Raw genomic sequence first — 26,813 nt, forward strand, 5'->3', positions numbered from 1 at the left:
CCTCAGAGAATTGCTGGAGAACAAAGTGATGGAATTGTTACAATCAGTTCTATTTCATGTTACATATGTAATAATACAGTACATACAGATGGGCCGTATATAGATATAGAATATATATATGTATATATAGTGTATATATAGTATATAGAGTGGCAGCATCATTTGTACATTTGGAGGATAATGCTGTTTGTGACATAGAATCGTTCTCCATCAGACAATGATAGATTGAAGTGAGCCATACAGTAATTGCTATCTAACTAAACATTGGACAAGCAAGGACACTCTTTATTGTATTGTGTGAGCTACAATTTGAGGTACCTGAAATTCATCATGCATTGATTTCACAAATTTTACTGCATCCAAGAACAGAGAAAAGATTTCACAAATTACTGGGCGCAAAAAAGAAAAAGCAAGAAAATGGGCAGATGAACGAACGCAAACCTACTGTATAGTTCCCCAGTAGGGGACTAACAACATGAGTTGACTCTCTACCTTCATGCTCTCCAGTATCGCTCCACATTCTTTCTTGAGGGTTCTGCTGGGGTGCTGCACGGCCTGGCTTGCGCCTTTCCTGATGTCCCCCATCCGAATAGACATCCTGGCCAAGCCCGCCTGACACGCCTCATCATGTTCCTGGAACTACAGAGTGAGACAGAAGATGAGAACACTCAATCGCCTATTATTCATTCAGTATGTAAGTGGGGTCACTCACTCAAGAAAGAGTAAAATAACACTTGAGCATGTTGCTCTTTCGAAGCACTTGTGTGGCTGACATGACGAGAGGCAGAAATGAGTCATGGTGTATTTACCTTGTTGTCGTGGGTCAAGCCTTTCTCATAGTGCGACAGTGCATTCACATAGTCTCCACTAGGAAAACAAACACAGTGCGGAGATTATTTACAAGTAGAGCATGGGTGAGTGTGTGTAAACAGCACAGCAGGGTTTCTCAAAGTGGGTGCCATGATGCAAGTCCAGGGGTGCCTCAGAATACTAATATTAATACTAATATTTGGAATTTATCAAAATCACTTCAGTTTAACCACTTAGACCCTCTATACTTGGTTAAAAAAAGACCTGAGTTGACCTGTACTTGGTGCAATCTTTTTCAGTCTACAAGTCTCGTTGTGACGCGGTGTAAGCTTGTAGATCTGCTATTTTTGGTTATTTCTGGTTGCCACCAGATTGACCAGAATAGGGACGCTGGGGTCTAAGTGGTTAAGCGCCAAGTATAAAAGTTAATGTCAATTTGTCCTAATGGAAACAGATATTCTCTCAAATGCCCTCGTGACATACTGCATCTTAGGGGTAAAGATTTACATATTTGACATAAATATAAGGTACTGTAAAGTAACAATGTAATTCAGGCGTGCCGTGGATAAAAGTCTGGGTTTCCGAGGCTAAAAGGTTATTTACGGTGTGCCCTGAGCCAAAAATGTTTGAGAACCACTGGTATACAGTCCTTACATAAATTCCAGATGTACAGCATATTCTTTGGATATGAAGGGGATCTGGTCTTCTGCAAGTCTCTTGGCCAACATCAGAGCACTGTCCCAATGCAACAGGTCTCTCCTCATCTGACACACGCACACCAAACACACAAGGTATCTATTATTACCACTTTGGATAGGGAATGTCTTCAGAGTTTAAAAACAGAACAATCCTTTCAAACTGGACTTATGGTTTAACTATCTGTGTGCATGTGTGTGCGTGTGTGCATGTGTTACCTCCAAGGCAGCAATTGGACAGCTAGACAACATATAGAGGTCCTGCGCCAGGTTGTACTGATTCAAGAACATGGCCAAGTGGCCAGCCTGCAGATTCTTGTCCTCTAGACCCTGTGGCAGAGCAGAGGAAACTGATGAGAAGACTCTTATCAGTAGTATACTGTAGCCTCTCTTCCTACTGAAAAGACAATATCAAATCTAAACTATACATGTGTGTGTGTGTGTGTGTGTGTGTGTGTGTGTGTGTGTGTGTGTGTGTGTGTGTGTGTGTGTGTGTGTTTTACCTGTATATCTTGCAGTGACATGACCATGCCAACATTACCACTCATGCGGTAGACCTGAATGGCCAGGTCCACCTCCATGTGGACCAGACAGGCTTGGCCCATCTCAGCCCAGTCGGCTGCACTGCCGCCAAGCTTGCACAGATCCAAGGCCTCCGAGAACCTGGAAAGGACACGGCGAATATAAATGAGTTCATCCAGGGGTGGATCTTAAACATCTGGATGAGATATTGATTAGACGATGGGGCTGTTAAGTCTGACATCATTTTGTAGGCAGAGGAGAACTCTGCCCCCAGCGGCCGTGAATCTTTTTACTATTTTTACTATTTTCTAATTTTTCTTCTCTTTGTTGTTGAAAGGAAAGTGGTAGAATTATACTTTAGTCGTTATTTTTGTCTCGGATCTGTTGAAATAGCGAGGGACAGATATTGATAATAAATCTGCTTGGAGGTCTGACTACAAAATGATGTCACGGTTTAAAAGCCCCATATTCTAGCTTAGAGCTTAATTAAGACGGTTAGCCCTATTTGCTACAAGCTGTTTTTTTTAATAAAGACAGTTGGAAAAGGGTAGAATGCCTCTGTTCTTAACAAATCACCCATATTTAATGAGAAACCAGGCTGCATGCAGCAATTACGCTTGTTTAGAAAAATGTCAGGCTGGGTTGAGAACCAATTTGTCAATATGTGTCTGGCTTTGGGTCGGGCTGGGCTCACATATTTAGGCCCGATTAAGCTCTTTTCTAGCACCCCGTAGAGGTTGTGGAGCACAGGCCATGATAAATAACAAATGCCTAGTGGGTGTAGCAGTGGTTCCGAAATGGTGTGCCTTGGGACATTTTGTGACAACAACACATTGTTGTTATATATAAAACAATACAAAAGTTAGGAATTATTCTTTTAATTTAGTACATCAGTATTTTGGGCAAACTCCAGATAATCAGAGGATATCTTATAAAGTCCTGGAATAAATTCCTTACCAAAAGATTTCTTCACCAATGTGTTTGTAAAGATGTCTAGTAACACTTCTCACAAAGACTGAAATTCAGTTTCCCAACTTTCATCAGCTATGAAGGAATCTCCTAGAGAAACTGAATTTCAGTCTTTGTGAGATGTGCTACTAGACACCTTTACAAACACATTGGTGAAGAAATCTTTTGGTAAGGAATTTATTCCAGGATTTGACACTATTTCTGAAGATATCCCCTGACTAAGACAGATGGAAGAGGAGAAACTTTGTTTCTGCCATATTCTGCCATAAATAAGTAAATTATAGTAGGTAAGTAAATAAAGAAATATCAGAAAAACAGAACTACTGTGCATGCATTGCGATACACTGTGAACTTGTAGATCTGCTATTTTCTCTATTGGGCACAAAAGGTATATGGTCTCTGTTGGGTGTATCATCTCCTTGTAGCGGTACGGTGGCTGACCTCTTGAGCATGAGGGCCTGAGAGAGCTGCTGGCTGCGCTCCTGGGGACTGAGAGGCTGTGTGCTGCTCAGCTGTCTGAGGAAGGAGTGGGTGCTCAGCACCACCTCGCTGGTGTTGCCACTGGGTGTCTGACAGGTCAGCTCCCCGTTGTACAGCAGCAACGGCTTGTGGGAGAAAGGAAGCGCGGTGTTCCCCACCAGCACCACCCGGAAACCTAGAGGGAGAAAGAGAGAGAGAGAGAATATTTTACTGACATTTGATTTTCCACTAGCATCAACGTCATACTGTGCAACTTATTGTCTCCACCAGCCGAAGGTATGGGGGAGAGTATGTTTTCCCCTTCGTCCGTCCGTCCGTCCGTCCGTCCGTCCGTGCGTGTGTGTGCGAGTGTGCGTGCGTCCTTGCTCCTCGCAGTTTGTTACCACCTAATCTCAGTCGCCGTTGGGCCGGTCGCTGCCAAAATGAGCACACACACTCCCTGGATGCCAATTCAGAACCTCTGACCCACATTTTTCAAATGGGCCTGTTCTAGCGCCACCATGAGGCCGATGTTTGCAAAACACATTTCTGTACACTACTCAAAAAAACCTACAAATCGGTAGGCAGTATCTCGACAGTCATGTGATCGACATGGATCTGTCCGATTTCGCATATTCCATCCTGATTGGCTAAGATTGGCTTCCAAAGTTTGTAGGATTGAGCCGTTTTGAAGAAAATGCCTCCAATCACAAACGCAAAGTGCAATTTTCATGAAATCGCACACACACGTTCCCACTAGGCCGAGGAAGAAATGCCACTTACATTTCTTTAAATCAGCCTCATGGTGGCACTATAACAGACCGATTTGTCGTTTTACCTATAACTCCACCGATCAGTTTCAAACTTTGTAAGCGCACTCCCTAGAAGCCAAGGAAAAACCCTTTCCCTGCATTTTCACATCAGCCTTTTATAGCGCCACCATGAGGCAGTTTTTTGACAAACACATTTTTTGACACTTCACTGTCTCTGAAGCTAACTTGTCCACTCACCTTGGATTGCGTTTGACCCCGCTCATTCATAACCACCTAATTCAATACCACCCTATGCACACCCACAACCAACATACCACACCTGGTGGAGACCTGTGCTCGGAAGAGCACTGCTTCTAGTTTCAATGAAACAAGAGGAGAGAGAAACAGAGAAACAGAGGAGAGAGATGGGGAGAGACATGCAGTAAAGCTCTAATATAATAATACGATTTTTTTTTTCAAGCTATTTGGCAGGTGATTGGAAGGGACCGTCTGTCTATCAAAGTCTGGCCGTGCTCTTTTTTTCAAACGCACTTCACGTCGCGGTCCCCCGATGAGGATCGTGGCAGGGCACGGGGGACCGCGACTGGTAGCGGCAAAAATGAATAGTGAAAGAACTACAGTGCACCTGCAACAGGCACTTCTCGATCGCATCACACCTGGTCTCACTCTGATCCTGCCCGTAGCTGACGCTGATTGGTTGGAAGGCTGCATGAGGAACTCAATACGCCACCATCTGGCAGAGTCAGATTATCTGTCCCTGACACTCGCAACAACATGACGCAGGCTTCTGAAATCTACCAGAAACATATTTATTATATCTAGTTTAAAGTCAATAGGGGAAGCATGTTTCTGCGTTCCAAACCTTTAGCACTCGCTTTGGAGCAGTACTTCTATGATTTGGTTTCAAACGGAATATTAGTGATCCACAATTCTGACAATTAAGCTTTGTGTGTGTGTGTGTGTGTGTGTGTGTGTGTGTGTGTGTGTGTGTGTGTGTGTGTGTGTGTTTATCTTCCTACCATGGATGGTGGTTTTGTGCAGTGCGTAGGTGTAGACCTTGTCATCATCATAAGCTACAAACACTCCTCTGTCACCAGGCCAGTTCTCCCACAGCACTCCTGTGATGGTGGGGGAGAAACTGGGGAGCTCATAGCAGTAGTCTCTGGGCTGTATGGACACATCCACACACACACACACACACACACACACACACACACACACACACACACACACACACACACACACACACACACACACACACACACACACACACACACACACACACACACACACACACACACACGCACACACACACGCGTGCGCACACACACACACACACACACACACACACACACACACACACACACACACACACACACACACACACACACACACACACACACACACACACACACACACACACACACACACACACACACACACACACACACACACACACACAAATTTCCTTATTCCACTATAATCCAAACACCATCCTTACATTTTCCATTTTCCAGCCTGAATTGACATTTCGTTTCACTTCAAACAAAACATTTAAAGGGGCTAGCGATTCAGGGTCTGGAACTAGGCTAAAGCTGAGCTGCAACAAGCATCATAAACCACAAAGGCCTACTGCAGTCACAGCATCCATATATATCCATGTTTAGGCCAAGAACCATCCTAAGCCAGCAAACTTTTTGTAATGAAGTGCCATGTTTTTATTTTCTAGAGTGTCAGTGTGCCATGTCAACATACATTTTAATGACGAATATTTTGACATATTTTGATTGGTAGGACATTGTTATAACGATCATTAGACCCAGAGCAATAATCCACCTATCTCCCCGACTCCCTCCCTAGTCAGAGTTCAGAGTTTTAATGAATGTAGAATTTTGTGCAAGATGTAATTTACTATAAATGAGCTAACTTCATTTAATTGACCATGTTTCAAAAAAGAATGTATGACAAATATTTTGACAGTTTTTGATTGGCAGGACATTGTTATAACGATCATTAGACCTAGAGCAATAACCCATCTATCTCCCTGACGCCCTCCCCAGTCAGAGTTCAGAGTTTTAATGAATGTAGAATTTTGTGCAAGATGTAAATTAGCCAACTTCATTTAATTGACCACGTTTAAAAAGATATTTGTTTTTAATATAAAAATCCTCTCTCTCACACTTCTGCCAGTGTGCCGGTGATCACTAAGGTTGCCTGCCCCTGCTCTAAGCTCTGCTGACGAATGAACTCAGCCCATGTAAACAGATGATACGGAACATAGGTCTATAACTGTGTCACAGACACACATTCATAATGCAAACCTGTGTCACAGAAAAGTAGTGAAAATAGAAGATCTACAAGCCAACAATGTGTCCCACTGCAACGAATGATGAGCTTGTATTTTTCTCTATTTTTTTAATAATAATAAAAAAGGAACGTTTTTAGGACATAATACCGACGATATATAGAATTCCAGTGTCCCAGTATGCCAAGTTCTGCTATATGTGCTGTACTAACGTTGACGGGGGACAACAGGCAGCCACCGTTCTCCTCGTCCATGAAGACCATCCGCGTGCCGTTGGGGTCGGGGAACACTTTCCTCACACCCACCGTGTGGCTGTAGGTGCTCACAGTCTGCCAGTCCTCCAGCAACACACACTGCACACTGCCCAACTAACACACACACACACACACACACACACACACACACACACACACACACACACACACACACACACACACACACACACACACACACACACACACACACACACACACACACACACACACACACACACACACACACACACAGGAAGTAAAAGAGACAGAAAGAAAGATTTGTAAAACATCAGACAACACAACAGAATTTGTAAATGAATCAAGGATAGAGTGTAACTTTTAAGACTGTTTTAATTTAAAAAAAATAAGAAAATAAAAGAAGAAATACCATTACTGCTGCAAAAGTAATCAACAAACTATTCTATAAACCAAAATTTCCAAATAATATAAGAAAGTATATACGCAATTAATTTTGTGAAAATAGCTGATCTACAAGCTCACTGTGAGCTTTATTTGTGGAGTAAATTTTCTTTGTATTCATTACTAAAAAAAGAAGTGTATGATGCCACAGGAATGACTGAAATAAACTAAACTAAACTAAGCTTTAAGATCTGCTATTTTCACAATATTTATATGTGGAACCGAGCACAACTAAATTGAATGCCTCAACTCCTATATACCAAGTGCTTTTCATTGTAGGGGGTCCCTTATTCAAATGTGATTATTTCAGGGGTCACGGCGTGAAAAGGTTGAGAACCACTGGGTTAAAAAGACAGTGAATAAAAGGCTACAGCTGTAGGGACGAACATCAGTGCCATAATACAGGAAATCAGCAGTGAGGGCGTGGCACAGGATCTTCCCTTTCGTGTCCTCGTCTGGAAACAGTTTCATATGGCACTTGTTCTCTTTCTCCTCAGACTCCATCTATAACACGCACGCACACACACACGCATGCACGCGCGCACACACACACACACACACACACACACACACACACACGCACACACACACACACACACACACACACACACACACACACACACACACACACACACACGCAAAATAGATTGAGTATGAGGGTAAATAGCCAATGAGACAATTAAGGCAGGCATCAAATCTAGCATCTATCTAAACATGCTAAATAACATACCGGTACTAAATAACATGCCCTTTTCTCCTAATAAAGCTGTTCTTATTTAGTTTCTGTTTTCTCGGATGCGATTTGAGTATCTAGAAAAGCGCTGTATTATCTGTACATCTAAATAACATTCACGGTATGCATGTGTGAACAAGTAAACAACATTCTGTATGTACATCTAGTTTCTATCTAAATGGGCAAACAAGTACTGATATAAGGACATAATGAATGCTAGGGTATAATCAGACTACTGAAGACAATGGGGCGTGAGTACGCACACGCACACGCACACGCACACACACACACACACACACACACACACACACACACACACACACACACACACACACACAGTCCTCACCATGTGCACCTGTACTTTTCCTTCGAACAGTGCTGCTGCATAGTCTGCGTTCAGGCACATGCTGGCTATTGTCCCCAGGTATTCTATCTCTGTCAGCCTGCTGTAACCTAAGTGACACAAACAAACAGGGTCTCACAAATTCAATGTGTTTGCACGCATTAATTAATTAATTTGCATCAACATTTGATTGCCTTAAGTTACGCAGAAGCACCCCAAAAAAGAAAAAACACAAGCACATGCACACGAGAGCAAGCTTGTGGAATGTGGACACACGGACAGTGGTGGAAAAGGTACTCAAAAGTAAATATACTTAAGGCATGTTTTCATTGCAGTTCCGGAATTTTCCCGGCAAAATAAATAATTATAATTAGCATAACTTGCCGGGAGTTTAGTTTTTTGGGTGTTTTCACATGCCCTCATCGGCAGCAAAAATACTGGTATCGCTCGTTTTCACCAAGCCATTGTGACGGGATCAAAACCAGTGTTGCCAGATTTTGCGAGAGAAATAAGCAACCAGGTGTACAAAAATAAGCCCCAAAAAGTGATATTATCTAGCCACACGAGCACTTTAAAACTATACGCATCGCCGCATCAGCTACTTGAAAATTGCCAATCTACAAGCTCACAACAAATAAACCGCAACCAGCCACTATCAATACATACAAGCAAATTTACGGAAATCAAGCCCAGAGTCGCTTATAATTAGCAGACATGGCAACACACGGACTGAAAGACCTGCAAAAAACAGTCTCCCCAGTTCGGTTTGTTGCGTCTCTTCTCTCACCCTGAACGCTACAAATGGATTTAACAAAATATTCTTCATGCAACGACACAAGGTTCAGAAAGGATCGCTCATGCGTTATGCAACCTGTTGGGGGAAATCTCGCGCTTAACAGCGAAACGCTCCCCCCATGCACTTGTGGCTTGTGGGCTTTTAGATTTAGCTTTTTTTTCCACGCGTCACTGTAAACGATGGATGACCATGCAGACTCGATGCTCGCTGCTCTGTAAAACACTTTTAATCATGCAATGAGGAGAAACTATTAACTAATGATGCAACTCTTTGAGTTGGTAAAGATTCCAGCTTTCATCACAACATTACGAGCGCATCGCATCCCGTATCATCACGTTCTCCAGACCGGACAGTTTAATTAAAAATGGGCTATAGAATACAAATAAGTTTGAACCATGAGCAAGCTCAGAAGGTTCAGAAAGGATCGCTGCATGATGCAACGTGTTGCACTTGTGGGCTTGTAGATTATTAGCTGTGTTTTTTTTCTTCTTCACGCAACACCATAAACGATGGATGACCAGAGAACGAAAGAAATAGACTTCTGCTGTGTTTGTCAATGCGATTCTAGCCTAAATAATTAATCCCCTATTCAAGGTGAAGCTGTAGACCTACTTTATTTCTATATATTCCTTTACATTCAGGTCGTTTTCAATCCCAGATACAATGTTTTAAACTGTTAACTGGCTCCTTTCATGCACCTGGTTGTCAAAAAAAGGCAAATTCACGGCATGCGTTTTCACTGGAGGGAAATTTGTATTGTCACGGTACTTTAAGCAAAAAATACTAGGTATTTTCCCGTCAAATTTCGGCCCCCAAAACTGCCGGGACACAAAATAAGTGGCCGTTTTCACATGGCGTGAATTTCAAAATTGCCGTCATTTTTGAAAAAACTCCCAGAAGTTTTGCTCAGTGAAAACGGGGCTATAGTTAGTTTACACCACTGACACGGACACACGGACAGGCACACACCAGGTTCATGGTCTGAGAGAGCGTAGAACCAGGCCCTGTTGTTCATGCCCACAGCCAGGTGGAAAGGTCCCACAGCGATGAACGTAGGCTCCACCTCCACTGCTACTGCAACTGGACTCTCCTGAGGAATGCAGGGGAATGAATGTTACAGAGTGCATCTTTACGTGCACTCTGCAGTGCAGCAGCTGTACAGCTGGATTTGAGTGTTCAGGATGGTTTTCCTAAAAACACTTCATTCGTGCCGGTTTCCACCAAGAGTTTTAGCACAATGCTGTTTCACTGTCCCCTCCATTGCGCGCGCATGCGTGTGTGTGTGTCCTCACCCCCTCCACCTGGTTGGAGACGGTGACCTCCAGCAGGGATGTAAGGTAGGCCAGCCTGGTGCCAAAGCTGTCCCCCAGGATGGGCAGTCGGGTCAGGAACACATGCAGAGTCCCTCGCTGGGTGGACACAGCTAATAACTGGCCATCGTCTGTCCAATTCATCTGGTCCAGACCTGGAAGGAGAGAGAGAGAGAGAGAAAGAGAGAGTGGGGGGGAGAGAGAGAGAGAGAGAGAGAGAGAGAGAGAGAGAGAGAGAGAGAGAGGAAGAGGAAGAGAGAGTGGGGGAGAGGAGTAGCAGATTGTCAAAAAGAGGTAAGGGAGGGGGACATTGGCAGAAAAGGGAATAAATGTGTTCAGGTTCATTCAAAATGCCTTGTCAGGCCACTCTGTGGTTGAATAGAAGAACAGGCTCACCTTTATTTTCGTCATCCAGATGAACTATGTTGCTGATATCTTTAAGATCAGACAGTTCATGGATCTTTATGCTGCAAAGACACAACACTGTAATTCTTGTCACTCTGATGCCCGATTCATACTTACACCATCCATCGCAACATATTGTTGTTCTGAGGTTGTAAATTGGCTATTATTGATGCACGACACCAGGACACAACTAATTATAAATCAGACGTGAGTGTGTGTGTACGTGTGTGTGTGCGTGCGTGCGTGCGTGCCATGTGTGCGTACCAATTGTCCCCACAGGAGGCAGCCTTATTTATGGACGAGGAGATGGCAACACTGTTGAGGCTGTCTTTGTGGTTGTGAGCCTGGTAAAGTTCCTGGCCAATCTCCAAGATGTGAGTGGAGATAACCACAAAGTAGCCATGAGAGAACCCAATCAATATATATCCATCACCATACCTAGGAAGAAGGGAGAAAAGAAGATCATGATAGAATAAGAGACAGGCACAAGAACAAAAATATCTACATTTCTAACAAACATTTGTGTGTGTGTGTGTGTGTGTGTGTGTGTGTGTGTGTGTGTGTGTGTGTGTTACCAACGGTAAGCCACAATGTGTCCGTAGCGAGGCTGAAAGGCCAATTCGATGGGGTTTTCAGGGTCACTGAGGTTGAGCAGGAACAGATTCTTCTTCCCAACAGAAACACTCACCTGTAAGGGTCAAACATTACAGCCAGATAAATCTGGCTCAATCATCACTCCTACTGACCTGCGTGTCCCTTCATTCACATGGGGATATAATAAAGCACACCTAGAATAATATACAACCTCTCATGAATTCTGAATTTTACTCTGGCTTTGTATTGAGGGTTGAAACCCTTTTATGGATGTACACACTTCACCTGTATTAAGCAAAACCACCATTTATCAATAGCTAAGATAGATTTGGTTAACATTTTAAAAGATGCTGAAAATGTAATTTCCTGAACAGTAGTCTTGCGTAGCCAGACGAGATCATCTCCAACAACTAATACATCACTGGTCACGTGTAAATCCAGTGTGGGGGCTCAAATTGGGTGGACCTAATTTGGGCAGGGCGATCTGTTACATAGATAGAGGAACATAGAGTACTTACAGTGCTCTCCCCTGGAGATGACCTCTCATCGGTCTTCATCAAAGCAAAGTAAACATCAGCAGGCTCGCTACGCAATGATGTCTGACAAAAGATAAGAGAGAGGACACAGTTCAACCTGGTGTCCCTATTTTGCGCATGTCATATACAGTAGGTGAAACTTGCTCTGCGGTAATGTACAGTAGTTGTCTACATCATGACTGCACTGGATGGGCAGACAATGAAGTAGTGTAGCTCAGCCAAGGTTGGTTGTTCAATATACATAGCAAGAATATATTGCCAACAGAATGAGGACTTGCGATAATGAAAAGTAATGGACTGTAATGGTGTAATGACAAAAAGTGAAAGAGTTGTTAGTTAATGTCTGATGAAAACAATAATTCAGCCAGTGTAACTTGGTGCCAGACAGAAATAGGTGGACAAAGGGAAAAGGAAAGGATTCAAAATGGCTGAATGCAGAGATTTAGAAATGGACTGAGGAAAGTACTGGAGGGAAACAGTGAGGACGAGAGGGGAAGAAAACGTGTGAGAATAGACATGCGAGGAGAGATTTGTCAGATGTCATACAGTAGCCTACATTATGTAGAAAACAGGAGGCAAAGAATTATGTAGTGCAAACTACATAATTGCACCTAAACAGGGGTCTTCAACATTTTCAGGCCAAGGACCCCTTAGTTGAGAGAGAGATGAAGCAGGGACCCCCACAACCTGTTCATAGATTCCATATAGTTTCATTGTTTGACAGCACAATCATCAGTGTATTTTGGATTCATGTCAATTTGTGTTTTCAGATATTTAACCACTTGAACTGTCAATACTTAAACTTGACCTTTCACTCTGTACTTAGTCTGCTCTTTTTCCCCTCTACACCAAAGCTCTTTGCCAAAAATAGCCGATCTACAAGCTCACAACGCCTCGCAGCTGCTATTTTTGGCTAAAGTTCTCCGAAAATGGACGCTAGGGTTCAAGTGGTTAATATAAACTAGACCAGGTCACCTGGTTCTGCCAGACCCGCAATGAAAATCAGAATGCAAGGAAGGGGGGGGGGGGGGGGTGGATCAATCTTAGTCTGGCCTCTCTCCTTTGACCTGTCCGGCAAGCGTGACGCTGGCAGGAGTGCAAGACTCCAGCTGGTATAGCTCGTGGGATCCTTAAGGCACGCAAACCTCCCCACCACGATAAGGTGTTGATCCATGGGGAAGGGGGGGGGTGATAGACAGACAGAGGACAGAGACAGGACAGTGACAGTCAGACAGACAGAGGACTAAAACAGGACAGTGACAGTCAGACAGGCAGAGGACTAAGACAGGACAGTGACAGTAAGACAGGCAGAGGACTAAGACAGGACAGTGACAGGCAGACAGACGGCTAAGACAGGACAGTGACAGTCAGACAGACAGAGGACTAAAACAGGAAAGTGGTAGTCAGACAGGCAGAGGGCTATGACAGGAACGTGGTAGTCAGACAGGCAGAGGGCTATGACAGGAACGTGGTTGTCAGACAGGCAGAGGGCTATGACAGGAACGTGGTAGTCAGACAGGCAGAGGGCTATGACAGGAACGTGGTTGTCAGACAGGCAGAGGGCTATGACAGTAACGTGGTAGTCAGACAGGCAGAGGGCTATGACAGGAACGTGGTAGTGTTTTCACTAGTATGGCACTGAACTAACACATGAACACACAGGATTGTATAGGCTGAGCAGCTGGAAATGTTTCTGAGCTTGTAGATGGGCTGAGGAATTTATAGTGTCAGCAGCTCGTCAGCCAACTCAACTCAGCTGGTCCTGTACAGGTGACGGCACTCAAGGCAATCAGCCGAGCAAGGGAAGGGAGGGGCAGATGAGCAGTCAGAAGCAAACACAGGCACACTGAGGAAAAGAGGGACCGACCGACCGACCGACAGACCGACAGACCGACAAAGCCTTTTGTAGGCCGACCCCCTGGGTCTGGCAAAAAGGAGAAAAAAAGGTTTCTATCACTCAAAGATTTGGAGGACCCCCTGTAGTAACTCTGGGGACCCCCTGTTGAAGACCCCTGACCTAAACAGTTTACCAACCTTTTAATTGTTTTAACAGAGTTTAGGGTTATCTTAATTAAATATGTATTACACTACTTTGATGTATATACAGTAGGCCTACTATAAATTAAAGCTTTAATGTAAATCATCTATTTTCACAACATTTTGAAATGGCATCCTTAACATATCGTCTCTCTGTTGAGGCTTTCTTTCACCCAAGGACAGACATCATCAGACTGACAAAGAAAACGGTGTAAGTCTGTCTTTCTGTCTGCTTTTGAAACGCCAAATCAATCTACCAGATGGACATTTTTAGCAACACAGCTGTGACATGGGCCTCACCTCTGCCAAAAAAATACCCCTTTGTACCCCTTCTCTGCCATGCCCGTAGAACCCGGAGATTTAATAAGCTTTAATTAAAAAAAAAAAATTATCGAAGCGGAACTAAAATAGGCCGGAACTAATGCTCCGTGATCGGTTTCTACACGGACACATTATTGAGCGGACCAGTTAACATTGAGGCCGTGAACCGGAAGCGGATGGTCCGTCGTCTATTTTGGCCCGTTAGCTTTCTGTATAAACTCCGCGGCTTACAGACGGAGAACTTATTATCAATTGTAAAAATTTTAAAGGATTTGAGAAGCTGATGGAATACGCGAACACACGATGCATAGCAGTGTCCGATCACGCACGATGGGAACTGGATGAGTGCCCCAGTTAACAGGTAGGAGAAGCCGGCAGTGAAAGACATAGAAAAATCTTCGGGCTCTACGGCCGTAAACTACGAATGAGTTAATATAGGTAAGTACAGATTAGAACGTAGCACTGTCTTTCTGTGTGTGTGTGTGTATGTGCGTGCATGCGTGCGTGTGTGTGTGTGTGTGTGTGTGTGTGTACTGTACCGTACTGTACCTGTCGAATGGTGTCCCCCTCGTGGTTGCTGATACTCAGGGTACGATCATCACTGCCTAGGGCCAGTAGATTTTGAGTGCTCCAACACCCGCAGGTGATTCTTTTGGTGTGCTTACCTAAAGTACATATTATGCATGTCAACAAGTGCACCTGTTGTGAGGGAGGTGACAGACACGAAAGAAAGTAGAAAGCAGGAAGGAACAAGGAAGAAAGGGAACAAAATCGACAAACATAATATAGTCGGGTACAGGTGAGCAAGAGCATGCATGTGTGCGTTTATTACCCAGAACTGGGATCTTGCGGGAGGTTTGCTGGTTGTATATCAACAGGTTTCCCTTAGCCGTCCCAACTGCCATCACAGGACTGACTTTTGACCACACGATGAAAGACATCTGATCTCTATTGAATCACACACAACAGCAGGAAGCCGGGCACACAGTTTAGATAAGCATCCATGTACATTGCCCAGCAGAAGCAACAGATTTTCACAGTTTACTCAGAATCTACATCCTAGGTCTTCAACAGGGTTAGGGTCCAGGACCCCTAGAGGGTCCTCAGAGTTACTACAGGGGGTCCTCCAAATCTCTGAGTGATAGAACGTTTTTTTTCCTCCTTTTTTATATTAAACACTTGAACCCTAGTGTCCATATTCTGAGAACTTTAGCCAAAAATAGCAGATCTACAAGCTGCGAGGCGTTTTGAGCTTGTAGATCGGCTATTTTTTAGCAAAGAGCTTTGGCGTAGAGGAGAAAAAGAGCAGACTCAGTACAGAGTGAAAGGTCAAGTTTATTAAGTATTGACGGTCCAAGTGGTTCAATATCTGAGAACACAAATTGACATGAATCCCAAAATACACTGACGATTGTGCTGTCAAACGATGAAACTATGGAATCTATGATGAGGTTGTGGGAGTCCCTGCTTCATCTCTCTCTCAAATAAGGGGTCCTTGGCCTGAAAACGTTGAAGACCCCTGATCTACATCACCTCATGCCACTGTCAATTTGCGATGTCTTGTTCACACTGGCGTCCCAGAGGTAGATAAAGCTTGATTTCTCAGCTATCACCGCCAGAATGTCCCCATCCTTATCCCAGTCCATTCCCACACAAGTCCTGGAGACAGGGAGGGAACAGAGTAAATCAGCAAGTATGTGAAACCTGATCTCATTCTCAACTATATTATAGAATTAATAAAACTATCCTTACCCTGGAAGGCTGAGTTCGTTCCTTTTGTGACCATGTCGATCAAATATTTTCACTGTGTTGTCATTTCTGGAAAGTTACAAGAGACATCATTGTGTAATAGTGTAGATATATGTGTTTTATAAATATAAATATAAATATATATATATATTATTTTAAAGCAATGTCCCAATAATTAATCATTGGGTTGGGTTAGTAGGAGTGCAACACATTATACTGGGGCTTCTATAGGGTTATGACCAGTTCACACAGTATTACTCACCCTGCAACAGCGATATAATTCCCGAGCGTTTTCTGCCATTTATACTGAATGCTGGAGCCGTGCCAGGCGCTATCCGCTAAGGTGAAAACACGCTGTTGATATAAACATGTCATACGGTTACTGACTGGTCGATTACTGACATTAGCATCATCGTGAGACTGCCTGCCTGCCTGGTAACCAGTTAACTTCAGGCTAGCTAAGTAACATTAACGGTAATGTTAGATTTAACCGTGTTAAGCGCCCTGCTGCCATTAAACTTGACCAAGCTGAGGGCGGAATAAAAGCACTTTACTTGTCTCAATCCAAAAGTACCGTTGTTTAAATGATTCTCTTTCCACCCACCTTCATTTTGATGCTATGTATTCATCCTTTTCTTCAAAACATCTTCGCTGCAACAGTTGTGTGTATATCCCACAATGCTTCACTCCTAGCGTCTGCAGAAGCGATGTCATGGCAACAGTCAGCAGCCAATCAACTGCTAGCTGGGTTAGAACTAGAACTAGAAAACCGTCGCGCACGGCGCACCGCTCTGACAGGCGGTTGACTAAAATACTAGACCAGGATTTCTCTGCCCCTACGAGGGCTCAACTTCAGTCAAAATAAACAAAACTACTTCGCTACTCACCTAACCAAAGGTAGTGTTGCGTTCTTAACGTCTATTCTCCGCGGTGGGAAACCTCTCAGCACCCCACACACTCTGTAAAATACATTATTTTTGTCATGAAATAAAACGCATCCAACTCGACCGCAGCTTATTTCCGGGTTGTGCCTGCGGTGGCTCGAGGTGGCCAGGTGGGTGCATTTTTTCATGACAAAAATAGAGTCATTTATACAGAGTGGGTGGGTGGGGACGTGGGGTGCTGAGAGGTTTCACAACTACCTTGGTTAGATGTAGTTTTGTTTATTTTGACTGAAGTTGAGCCCTCGGGGTAGAGAAATCCTGGTCTAGTCTTTTAGCCAGCCGCCTGTCAGAGCGTCAGTGCTCTGTCTATCTGGACCAGAGCTAGGTTAGAACGCTCCAAATGGTGTTAAGTAACTTTAAGTACATTTACTCAAGTATTGTACTTATAAGTACAATGTTTAGGTAGCCTACTTTACTAGTATTTCCTATTTTCAATACTTTTACTTACATTTTATAGCCTACATTTGAAAACTTGTGAAATGGGACATTCTGCATAATCATCCGCCATAATGAGTACTTTCTACTTTTGGTAGGCTACTTTATGTGTATTTTGTATGCCAATACTTTTGTACTTTTACTCAAGTATATTTTGAATTCCGGACTTGTACTTGTAGAGTATTTCTACATTGCAGTATCCATCCATCCATCTTCAACCGCTTATCCAGAATCGGGTCGCGGGGGTAACAGTTCCAACTGAGATTTCCAGATTTCCTTATCCCGAGCAACTTCCTCCGCTCCCTCAGGGAGTAGTTCCCAAGCCAGTTTGGAGATGTAGTCGGAACTCTTTCCACCTGGTCTTTGGTCTGCCACAGGGTCTGACTTCCGGTCATTGGACTAAAGAGTAGAGAACTCATCATGTCTGTGTAAAGCACAATAGTGTCTGAGCTCCTCCCATCTCTGGGTGTTACTTTGGTCTACTATGGGAATTTAATAGGGGTGTAAAGATACATTTTAATAGCGATTCGATACATATCACGATACATGGTTGACGATACGATACATGGACGATATTGGTTCATTCATGGCGATACGATACGATTCGATTCAATGATTTAAAATCGATATAGTAACTATTTAGCAAAGAAATTAATTCTGTGTGAAAGGTGTGGATAGTGCAGGTTTTTAAGGGAAACATGTATTATTATGGATATAAACCTGCACCTTGACATGAACCCAGAGATTACACACGATAGACCAGTATAGTTATATGGAAAGGAAAAGTAATGAAACCCCTCCTTTTCATTTTTTCTTCTTAAAAATGCTAAATACAATGCTCAAGTAGGTAGTAACGATACAATCGATTCTTTGTACTGCCGATTCGATACAATACAAAATAAAACGATACGATACGATTTTAGCTGTTTTCATTTCGATATACTTCGATTTTTTAAGTTAAAAACGATATTTCGATACAGTTACTATATCGGTACACCCCTAGAATTTAATCATTAGGCGGCGGCCTAAATAACTATAAAAGAACACAGAACCATTTCTTAAATTAACCAAGCATCTTTTTCTGAATTATATTCTGTTAAAAAAAGTTTAATACTAGAAGAAGTGCTCTTCCGAGCACATGTCTCCACCAGGCCACGCGTCCTGGTGGTGCTATAATAGGCAAATGTAAAAAGGGTGGCATGTGGTCTTCACCAATCTTAGACCTTTCATGGCGCCACCATGAGGCTGATTTGAACATTTTGTAGTGTAATTTCTTCCTTGGCCTTTTGCGAATGTGCGTGCACAATTTCATTACAATTGCACGCTGTGTTTGATTTGAGGAGTTTGGAGGCCAATTTTAGCCAATCAGGATGGAATATTTAATATGGGTCAGATCCGTCTTGATCATATGACTGTAGAGATACTGTGTACTGATTTGTGTTAATTGTGGGTAAAATCTGAAGGAGTAATATCCAAAAATGTGTCTTACATAAGTCGGCCTCCTGGTGGCGCTATAAAAGGCTGATGTGAAAAATGCAAGGAAATGTTTTTTCCTTGGCCTATAGGGCCACCAACTTTGCGCTTACAAAGTTTGAAACTGATCGGTGGAGTTATAGGTAAAACCACAAATTGGCCTGTTATAGCGCCACCATGTGGCTGATTTAAAAAGTGGCATTTCTTCCTCGGCCTAGTGGGAATGTGTGTGTGCGATTTCATGTTAATTGCACTCTGCGTTTGTGATTTGAGGCATTTTGTCCAAAACGGACCAATCTTACAAAATTTGAAAGCCAATCTCAGCCAATCAGGATGGAATATGGACAATCAGACAGATCCATGTCGATCACATGACTGTAGAGATACTGTCTACCGATTTGCATGATTTTTGGACAAAATCTGTAGGGGTACTGGCCAAAAGGTAGTTTTGCACAAATTGGCCTCATGGTGGCGCTAGAACAGGCCCATGTGAAAAATGTGGGGCATAGGTTCTGAATTGGCATCCAGGGAGTGCGCTTACAAAGTTTGAAACTGATCGGTGGAGTTTTAGGTAAAACCACGAATCGGCCTGTTATAGCGCCACCATGAGGCTGATTTCCGAAATTTGATGTGGCATTTCTTCCTCGTCCTAGTGGGAACGTGTGTGCGCCATCGCGTGATAATTGTGCTCTGCGTTTGTGATTTGAGGCATTTTGTCCAAAATGGACCAATCTTACAAACTTTGAAAGCCAATATCAGCCAATCAGGATGGAATATGGACAATCAGACGTGTCGATCACATGACTGTAGAGATACTGTCTACCGATTTGCGTGATTTTTGGACAAAATCTGTAGGAGTAGTGTACAGAAATGTGTTTTGCAAACATCGGCCTCATGGTGGCGCTAGAACAGGGCCATCTGAAAAATGTGGGGCAGAGGTTCTGAATTGGCATCCAGGGAGTGTGTGTGTGCTCATTTTGGCAGCGACCGGGCCAACGGTGCCGGAGATTAGCTGGTAACAAACTCGGAGGACGGACGGACGCACGCACGCACGCACGCACGCACGGACGGACGGACGGACGGACGGACGGACGGACGGACGGACGCACGGACAGGGGCGAAAACATACTCTCCCTCAGCCTTCGGCTGGTGGAGACAATTAGTGCATATTGTAGCCTACTACATATGCCAAATTGCCAATGCCATTAGTGATAGGAAAATATTGGCAGAATATAGGCCTATAAATCAGCTGGGTTGATCAACTTTAGCACCAGCTCCCATTTTCCCATATATATTATTTGTTGGTTACCAGGCAAATATGATAGTTCGATAGGCCTACTGGCAGATACAGTATCTAATTTGTATGGCATAGATATGCATGCAGTAGGGTGGGCACCATAATCTGGGTGTGGACTGTTCAACAAATTCTATGCAATGGATGGGACATGTTGTTTTGTTAACATACATACTTTATCGTGCATTTATTAGCAGTTAACTATGCACTTATAGGCCTACTAAGAGTTTTGAGGAAATATCTGGTCTAAAGTGAGAACAATTCCTTAATCAATTTAATAAATCCTTTATTATGAACTTAAATAGCCGAATTAAATAAGAATTCTAAAGTTAACTAACTATTCTTTTCCCATTTATCTGGTCTGTGAGAACAATGCCTTATTACGGTTAACTAGGTTACGAGGCTTAGCCAATAAACTTAGCTTAGCCATTTATGAACCCAGGACACACAAGTGTCAACCACATAAACATTATGACCTTTTCCATTCAAACTAAGCCTGTTCCCTAGCGTCATGCGAAGCTCGTCACACACGTCACGCAAAGTCCAACACATATGGCAAACGTCATACAAATCCCTGCACGAACATCACACGTACATAGCCCAGCAGAGGCCGATTCTAAAAACACCCTCTAAAACAGGGGTGGGCAACTTTGATGATGGAGAGGGCCACAATATTTCCACCTTCACTCCAGAGGGCCACATTGCATATTGCGACTTCCTACTTTGTCATTCTAGTATCTCATGCAAAAGAAGCAAAAATAGCAGATCTACAAGCTCAAAACGCATCGCAGTTTTGAATTGGAATCCTGAATTATTATTATTTATTTATTTTAATTGGCTCCCGGGCCGCCAGTTGCCCATGTATGCTCTAAAAGGTTTTCTGAAAGACCTCTAATTTGTATTAAAACTTTGAAAATGATGTTGCTTTATACGATATATAGCGACAGCTAATGTGACGCTGGCTTGAAAGGTACATGTCAGTTCCTTGTATGTCTAAATGGGTTAAGGTGAGGGATAAATCTGTCAGTGTCACAGTTTTCTGAATAATCTTCACTTATACAATGTCTAACCCACTTAGTGGCAGGTCTCTGCACAGCATTGGTGCTGATTAGAATCACCATGTGGTAGGAATATCTGGAGATAGTCACTAAGCTTCACATGGTCACTAAGTGTCACATGGGACTGTCACTGTTGGATGGAATGTATACAAAAACACACAATGTTATGTAAAGCCTGATTTATACTTGGCCATAATAGGCCATAATAGGCCAAAGTGAAAAGGGTGGTATTTCTTTGTGCCACCAGGAGGCAGATTTTTGCAATACACATTACCTACAGATTTTATCCAAGCATCTGCAACTGCTCTGGCCCACCATAACCTACCTGGTCTGGCGGAGTCCATCACGCTCTTTGTATCACCACAGCAGCAAAAACAACACAGTCTGAAACACAACATTCATTCTATCCCCAGCCAAGATTTTCACAGAGAATTATGGGTATTGAAAATCAGACAACTAAGTGACATCTTGAGAATAAATAGAAAGCAAATAACAGTTAATGTTACAAATTGACTAAACAACAACAAACTTGACAGAAAGACATTCCATTAAGATTTCTTTGTTTATTTTTTATTATTTATGTATTATTATTATTATTATTGCGCAGTTAACTAGGAAAAAGGGCACATCTTTCCGTATCTCTGTCTGTCTGTCTGTCTGTCTGTCTGTCTGTCTGTCTGTCTATAACGCCTGACACTGTGGTTCCCCTGACACATCACTGTGACATCACGTCAAGTCCATATATGGGTATTCCCCAGAATCCCTTTTATGCCCATATATGAAGATCCCTGATCCCTGATCGATATACATCACTGGCCAGATGGCCAAGTCATGGCCCATATCTGTGTGGCTGGTTCAGATAGGGATCTCCATGTATGGGTATAAAAGGGATTGTATGTTGTGATGTCATGGGAACCACTCTAACAGAGTCTCTTTTATTCCCATATATGGAGATCCCTGGTCATCAATATTAAGCCCATATGGCCATACAGTATGACTTCATATGGGAATGCCCATAAATGGAGGAAGAATCTGTGTGGCTGGTTCAGACAGGGATCTCCATGTATGGGCATAAAAGGGATGTAGGTACCATACAGTACATGAATCTCAATATATGGGTCCCAGGGGTCTCCATATATGGATAACTGGTCCGATATACATCACTCGCCCTGAAGCGTCTTACTAGTTATTATTACCAGTAAGACTCCCTAATCGGGAGATAAGCGACCGTCAGGTCGCAGCGTGATTTTAGGGCAAAATGTGTAGGAGCAGTGTCCAAAAATGTGGTTGAAAAAAATCAGCCGGATGGTGGCGCTGAGTGTAGACATAGTGTGTACCGATTTGTGTGATTTTAGGGCAAAATCTGTAGGAGCAGTGTCCAAAAATGTGTTTGAAAAAATCGGCCTGAAGGTGGCGCTATATGGGACAGATCCATGTTGATGAGATGAGTGTAGACATACTGTGTAGCGATTTGCGTGATTTTAGGGCAAAAATTGTAGGAGCAGTGTCCAAAAATGTGTTTTAAAAAATCGGCCTGAAGGTGGCGCTATATGGGACAGATCCATGTTGATGACATGAGTGTAGACATACTGTGTACCGATTTGAGTGATTTTAGGGCAAAAATTGTAGGAGCAGTGTCCAAAAATGTGTTTTGCAAGAATCCGCCACATGGTGGCGCTAGAAGAGGGCCATGTGAGAAATGAGGGGTGGGTTCTCCGCGCCGCCGAGGCGGACGAATAGGTACCGGCCCCGGCTCTCCCGGTCGCTCCTAGCCCGAGTTACGGCATTTTATGTGCGCTGCAGTGGCAGGGGGTCCTCCACTGGGGGCGCCACCACTTTTGCATCCGTTCTGGAGCACCAGGAGTCGCTGGTCCCCGGGAATTCCCCGTGAGCAGCCCCGTTGGGGTGGTCATTTGGTCATTTTTGCACATTTGGTCATTTTTTACATCTGGGGGTCCCCCAGGGACCTGGGGGTCCCTGGAGCTCCGGGGGTCCTTGGAGGTTGTAGTTTGGCAGGCAAGGAGTGTGTGTGCAAAATCTGGCATGGATCGGGGCAACGGTTGCGGAGATATGAGCAGGGCAAAAGTGTGACATGTGACGTGTGACAGACAGACTGACTGACGGACTCACAGTTTGTGGAGGTTTTGGTAGTAACTGCGACCTGACGGTCGCAATTATTATTTAGGTTGGGACAGTAAAAATGCCTATTCCCTATTGAATGTTCCCATAGATGGACAGTGCTATGTTCAAGGAGGAATACAAAAGAATACAGATAACTAGCTTGTGCCATTTAGCTAATGTTTTAACAAAGCGTAGCATGTTGGTCAGGGTTACTGCAGTGTCAAGTGTGTGGGAGTGTTTTCGTCTTGTCAAAGGGGTCATATAGTGGGCGGGGATTGAAACTGAAGCCTTCCAGGAAAGTGCACACATAGACATCAATGGGGGCTTGAGTCCCTGCCCTTTTACCCGTCTGTAAAGATTGCCCTCTCCAGACAATGCAGTTTTTACTATGGTGAAAGAAATTCAAATGCCCCCTTTCCATGTCATACCTGAAGGCAGCATTCAAGAGAATTAGTCTACATTGTGCAAACTCTCCTGAACTTGAATGCAGCATCTTATGTTGAAAGAATTGCCCTCATGTGTAGAAATCCATGCTGTTACGCCACATCTCCAGTATTCACTTGATTATGCTTAGTATAGTGTGGTATCAAGTATCGAAAATAGCCGACCTCCAAGCTCGGAGCTTGGAGGTCTGCTATTTTCAATATTTTCACCAAAGGCCCTTTTTTACATTTCAGCCCCTGCTTCTCTAACATTCTCTGCACGTCCCTGCTGCCTTCCTTGTTGTTTACTAACAGCATGACAGTGACGGTAAAAGCTAATCGTGACCAATGTTGGTAGTTTGCACATACTGTACTCACAGGGAAGAGTACAGTGCTAATCCTATTACAGACATATATAGGTTGCCAGCACTGCCAGCAGCATTATCCACTGTGAGAAGAAATGCTCTCACTGTTATGTCAGAGTAAACAAACTCATTGGACAAAACCAACCAGTGACACTATGAGTGACAGGGCCTGTGGTTATCCACAATCAGTAGTTTAGTTCAAATAAAAAAAAAGTGTACAAATGAAACCAAATGGATCAAAATTTTGATAAAATTTACAATGAGGATTTTTCTGTGTAGGACTGGATCAAATGTTTGTGTTTTTTGTGTGTATATGTCTAATACAAACAAACACTAATTAAATCACAGTAAGATTTGAGAGGCACTTAAATACATTCTCACAGAAATGTACAGTATGTTAAGGCACCATGTATGTATGACATAATGCATTTTTGATATATACATAGAGTATATGCAATACAAAAATAAACCGCACACAATCAAATGTGTAGCCTACTGATGCCATATTTCTTTCTATAGTGTATACTTGTGCATACAGTATTATGAAGATGTATTTGATGTGATTGAATCAATGACACAATTTGGCACAACTGTATGCGCAATGATATGACACTATCATAATGACAATATGCACTTTTGATAAAATTAAATTTGGAAGATTTATCAGACTTTATCTTAATCTATAAATCCCAAACCCAACTATATTGTACCTCGTTTTAATCTGTGAATATTTAGCCCATGTTTTGAACCAATTAACCCTAACCCTAACCCTAACCCAAGCCTTAAAACCCACCTGACCCTTAAGCTGTATATGTGTGGATGCGTCAGTAGGGGATTAGCTGAAGAGGTATAAAACCAGAAGACAGGGGAGCAGAGGAACATCAGACACGCAAGACCTCAATTTGGAGATACTGTACCAGCCAGAAGAACCCTTTGCAAGCACATAAAGGTAAGATGATCTTTCTCAGCTTGGATCACCGGTTATTTGATTAAAAAGAAAGCTTGTTTTAATGCATGCTACTCACAGAGAGGCTTCAGGTTACATTGCAAGAGAGTATTGTAAGCTGTAATTTACGTCTATTTATACACATAAATGATTATACGAAAGAAATACAACTTAACTTGCATCTCTCTATCTATGACAAGCCTGAATTGGCTTTTTACTGTAAATCTCTACATGATATTGCTGCGATATATGCAGTATGGCGTTGCTGGTCTGCATAAAAAAGGCAAGTTGAAAACATCCACTTGATATAAAAAAATGCACAACAAACTAAAATGGTGGAGTGGAGCTCATTAAATATCCACATATAAATATCCACAGGTTCACAAACTACTGAAGCTTCTGGATACTCTATTTTATATATATCGTGAAAACGTCCATAGACATTTTGTTTACATGCATTCAAATATTGTGATTAGAGGTCTATAGGGTTTAATACGTGGTTAATCCTGTGCCCATAAACAGTGTGCAGAACCGTGCTTCATTGAAAGTCAACTTCTCCATCATGTTCTTATTATCTTTTTCATATTAGCCTACTGTACTGTATGTCTGTAGGCCTATAAGGAGACTTAGACAACAAATTGACAAGGGAACATTCATTTATGTCAGAAGCCACTGAGTGAGATGTAGGCTATACCCAGCTGGGACATTGGCCTAGTCTAATTTTGTAGCTAATGTGTGAAAATAGACACGGAGAACACAGATGTTATTCCAAATTGGCATAACTACAGTATGATGTACTACATTGAATGAGGTGAATCATTAATTTAATCTGCAGATATCTGTAGTAGCATTCACTTATTATTGCTACTATATGGTCTTTGTCATGTGAGGAAAATGCACCCTACAGCTCGTTCTTCTCTTACAGTAACTGACTAAAAATGGCAGACGTTGCAACTCCCGCCGACAAGAAGGCCCCACCCAAGTTCAAGCAGAGGACCACCCGCACCTTCAAGAGCAAGGCCCCCAAGCCTGGCCAGAAGGGGTAAGTGGAACCTAAGCTAAAAACATGTATATGGACATGCAATTCTGTTTACCCAATTTCTGTCACTTAATTGCCTATTTCTCAGCTCATGTATTCAGGGTGTACTGTTTAGCTGTAAAATGAGATAATTTGTGGATACAACAGATCCAAAACCAAGCACCGCCTAACGAAGCATACAGCACCGTACTGTATATGTTAGAGATGTCATGATATTATTGGTTTAAATTGGTTGGGTCATGATTGGATTTTGATATGAAAATACAAAGAAATTTGTAACTAAATGGGATATTGTAATATGTAATGTGCTGTTAATAATACAAATGTAGGGGAAGAAACTATACTGTACCTGGGGTGTGTTTGGGTGGGTGGGTTATTTGTTTGTTGTTTTTTGTTTTGTTTTGCTAACAATTCATGGGGTCTCCTTTGTCTTATCAATCAGATTCGGCGATGATATCCCTGGCATGGAGGGTCTTGGCACAGACATCACAGTGGTCTGCCCATGGGAAGCCTTCGGTGACATGGAGCTCAGCGACCTGGCGAAATATGGAATTGTCTAAACTCCCTTCCTTCACCTTTTTGCCTTTCCTTCCTTTTCTACCGACCTCTATCTCATAGCAGCTCCCTGCCCTCTACTCACCAGTGACCTCCTTCAATGAGGTTCTCAACAATGTGAACATCCCTA

The 26,813-nt window shown here is 42.9% G+C and overlaps 2 protein-coding genes across 2 annotated transcripts in view; one reads left to right on the top strand and one right to left on the bottom strand.

Annotated features, from left to right (window-relative positions):
- Positions 1 to 16,702, bottom strand: part of wdr19 (WD repeat domain 19) — a 26,978-nt gene extending 10,276 nt beyond the window's left edge. The window contains exons 1-23 of the mRNA XM_080721860.1: positions 16,636 to 16,702; positions 16,294 to 16,385; positions 16,035 to 16,100; positions 15,816 to 15,941; positions 15,115 to 15,230; positions 14,832 to 14,947; positions 11,907 to 11,987; positions 11,370 to 11,482; positions 11,059 to 11,232; positions 10,786 to 10,856; positions 10,372 to 10,544; positions 10,049 to 10,169; positions 8,287 to 8,393; positions 7,595 to 7,711; positions 6,746 to 6,901; positions 5,248 to 5,395; positions 3,438 to 3,651; positions 2,009 to 2,168; positions 1,725 to 1,835; positions 1,465 to 1,574; positions 810 to 867; positions 493 to 639; positions 1 to 13 (exon numbers count right to left, since the gene is read on the bottom strand). The exon at positions 1 to 13 is cut by the window's left edge and continues 70 nt beyond it. Of these exons, the coding sequence (XP_080577986.1) occupies positions 1 to 13; positions 493 to 639; positions 810 to 867; positions 1,465 to 1,574; positions 1,725 to 1,835; positions 2,009 to 2,168; positions 3,438 to 3,651; positions 5,248 to 5,395; positions 6,746 to 6,901; positions 7,595 to 7,711; positions 8,287 to 8,393; positions 10,049 to 10,169; positions 10,372 to 10,544; positions 10,786 to 10,856; positions 11,059 to 11,232; positions 11,370 to 11,482; positions 11,907 to 11,987; positions 14,832 to 14,947; positions 15,115 to 15,230; positions 15,816 to 15,941; positions 16,035 to 16,100; positions 16,294 to 16,385; positions 16,636 to 16,641 (2,596 nt within the window). The 5' untranslated portion in view covers positions 16,642 to 16,702. The remainder of the gene's footprint in view (positions 14 to 492; positions 640 to 809; positions 868 to 1,464; positions 1,575 to 1,724; positions 1,836 to 2,008; positions 2,169 to 3,437; positions 3,652 to 5,247; positions 5,396 to 6,745; positions 6,902 to 7,594; positions 7,712 to 8,286; positions 8,394 to 10,048; positions 10,170 to 10,371; positions 10,545 to 10,785; positions 10,857 to 11,058; positions 11,233 to 11,369; positions 11,483 to 11,906; positions 11,988 to 14,831; positions 14,948 to 15,114; positions 15,231 to 15,815; positions 15,942 to 16,034; positions 16,101 to 16,293; positions 16,386 to 16,635) is intronic.
- Positions 16,703 to 26,027: 9,325 nt separating this feature from the next.
- Positions 26,028 to 26,688, top strand: LOC308281228 (retinal cone rhodopsin-sensitive cGMP 3',5'-cyclic phosphodiesterase subunit gamma-like; the record flags this gene model as incomplete). Its single annotated transcript, XM_080721353.1, has 2 exons — positions 26,028 to 26,131; positions 26,571 to 26,688. 2 exons carry the CDS (start codon positions 26,028 to 26,030, stop codon positions 26,686 to 26,688), a joined length of 222 nt encoding a protein of 73 aa, XP_080577479.1.
- Positions 26,689 to 26,813: the final 125 nt, after the last annotated feature.

This window comes from Nannobrachium achirus, assembly GCF_963921795.1.
Source record: "Nannobrachium achirus genome assembly, chromosome: 3".
NCBI classification, from domain to species: domain Eukaryota; kingdom Metazoa; phylum Chordata; class Actinopteri; order Myctophiformes; family Myctophidae; genus Nannobrachium; species Nannobrachium achirus.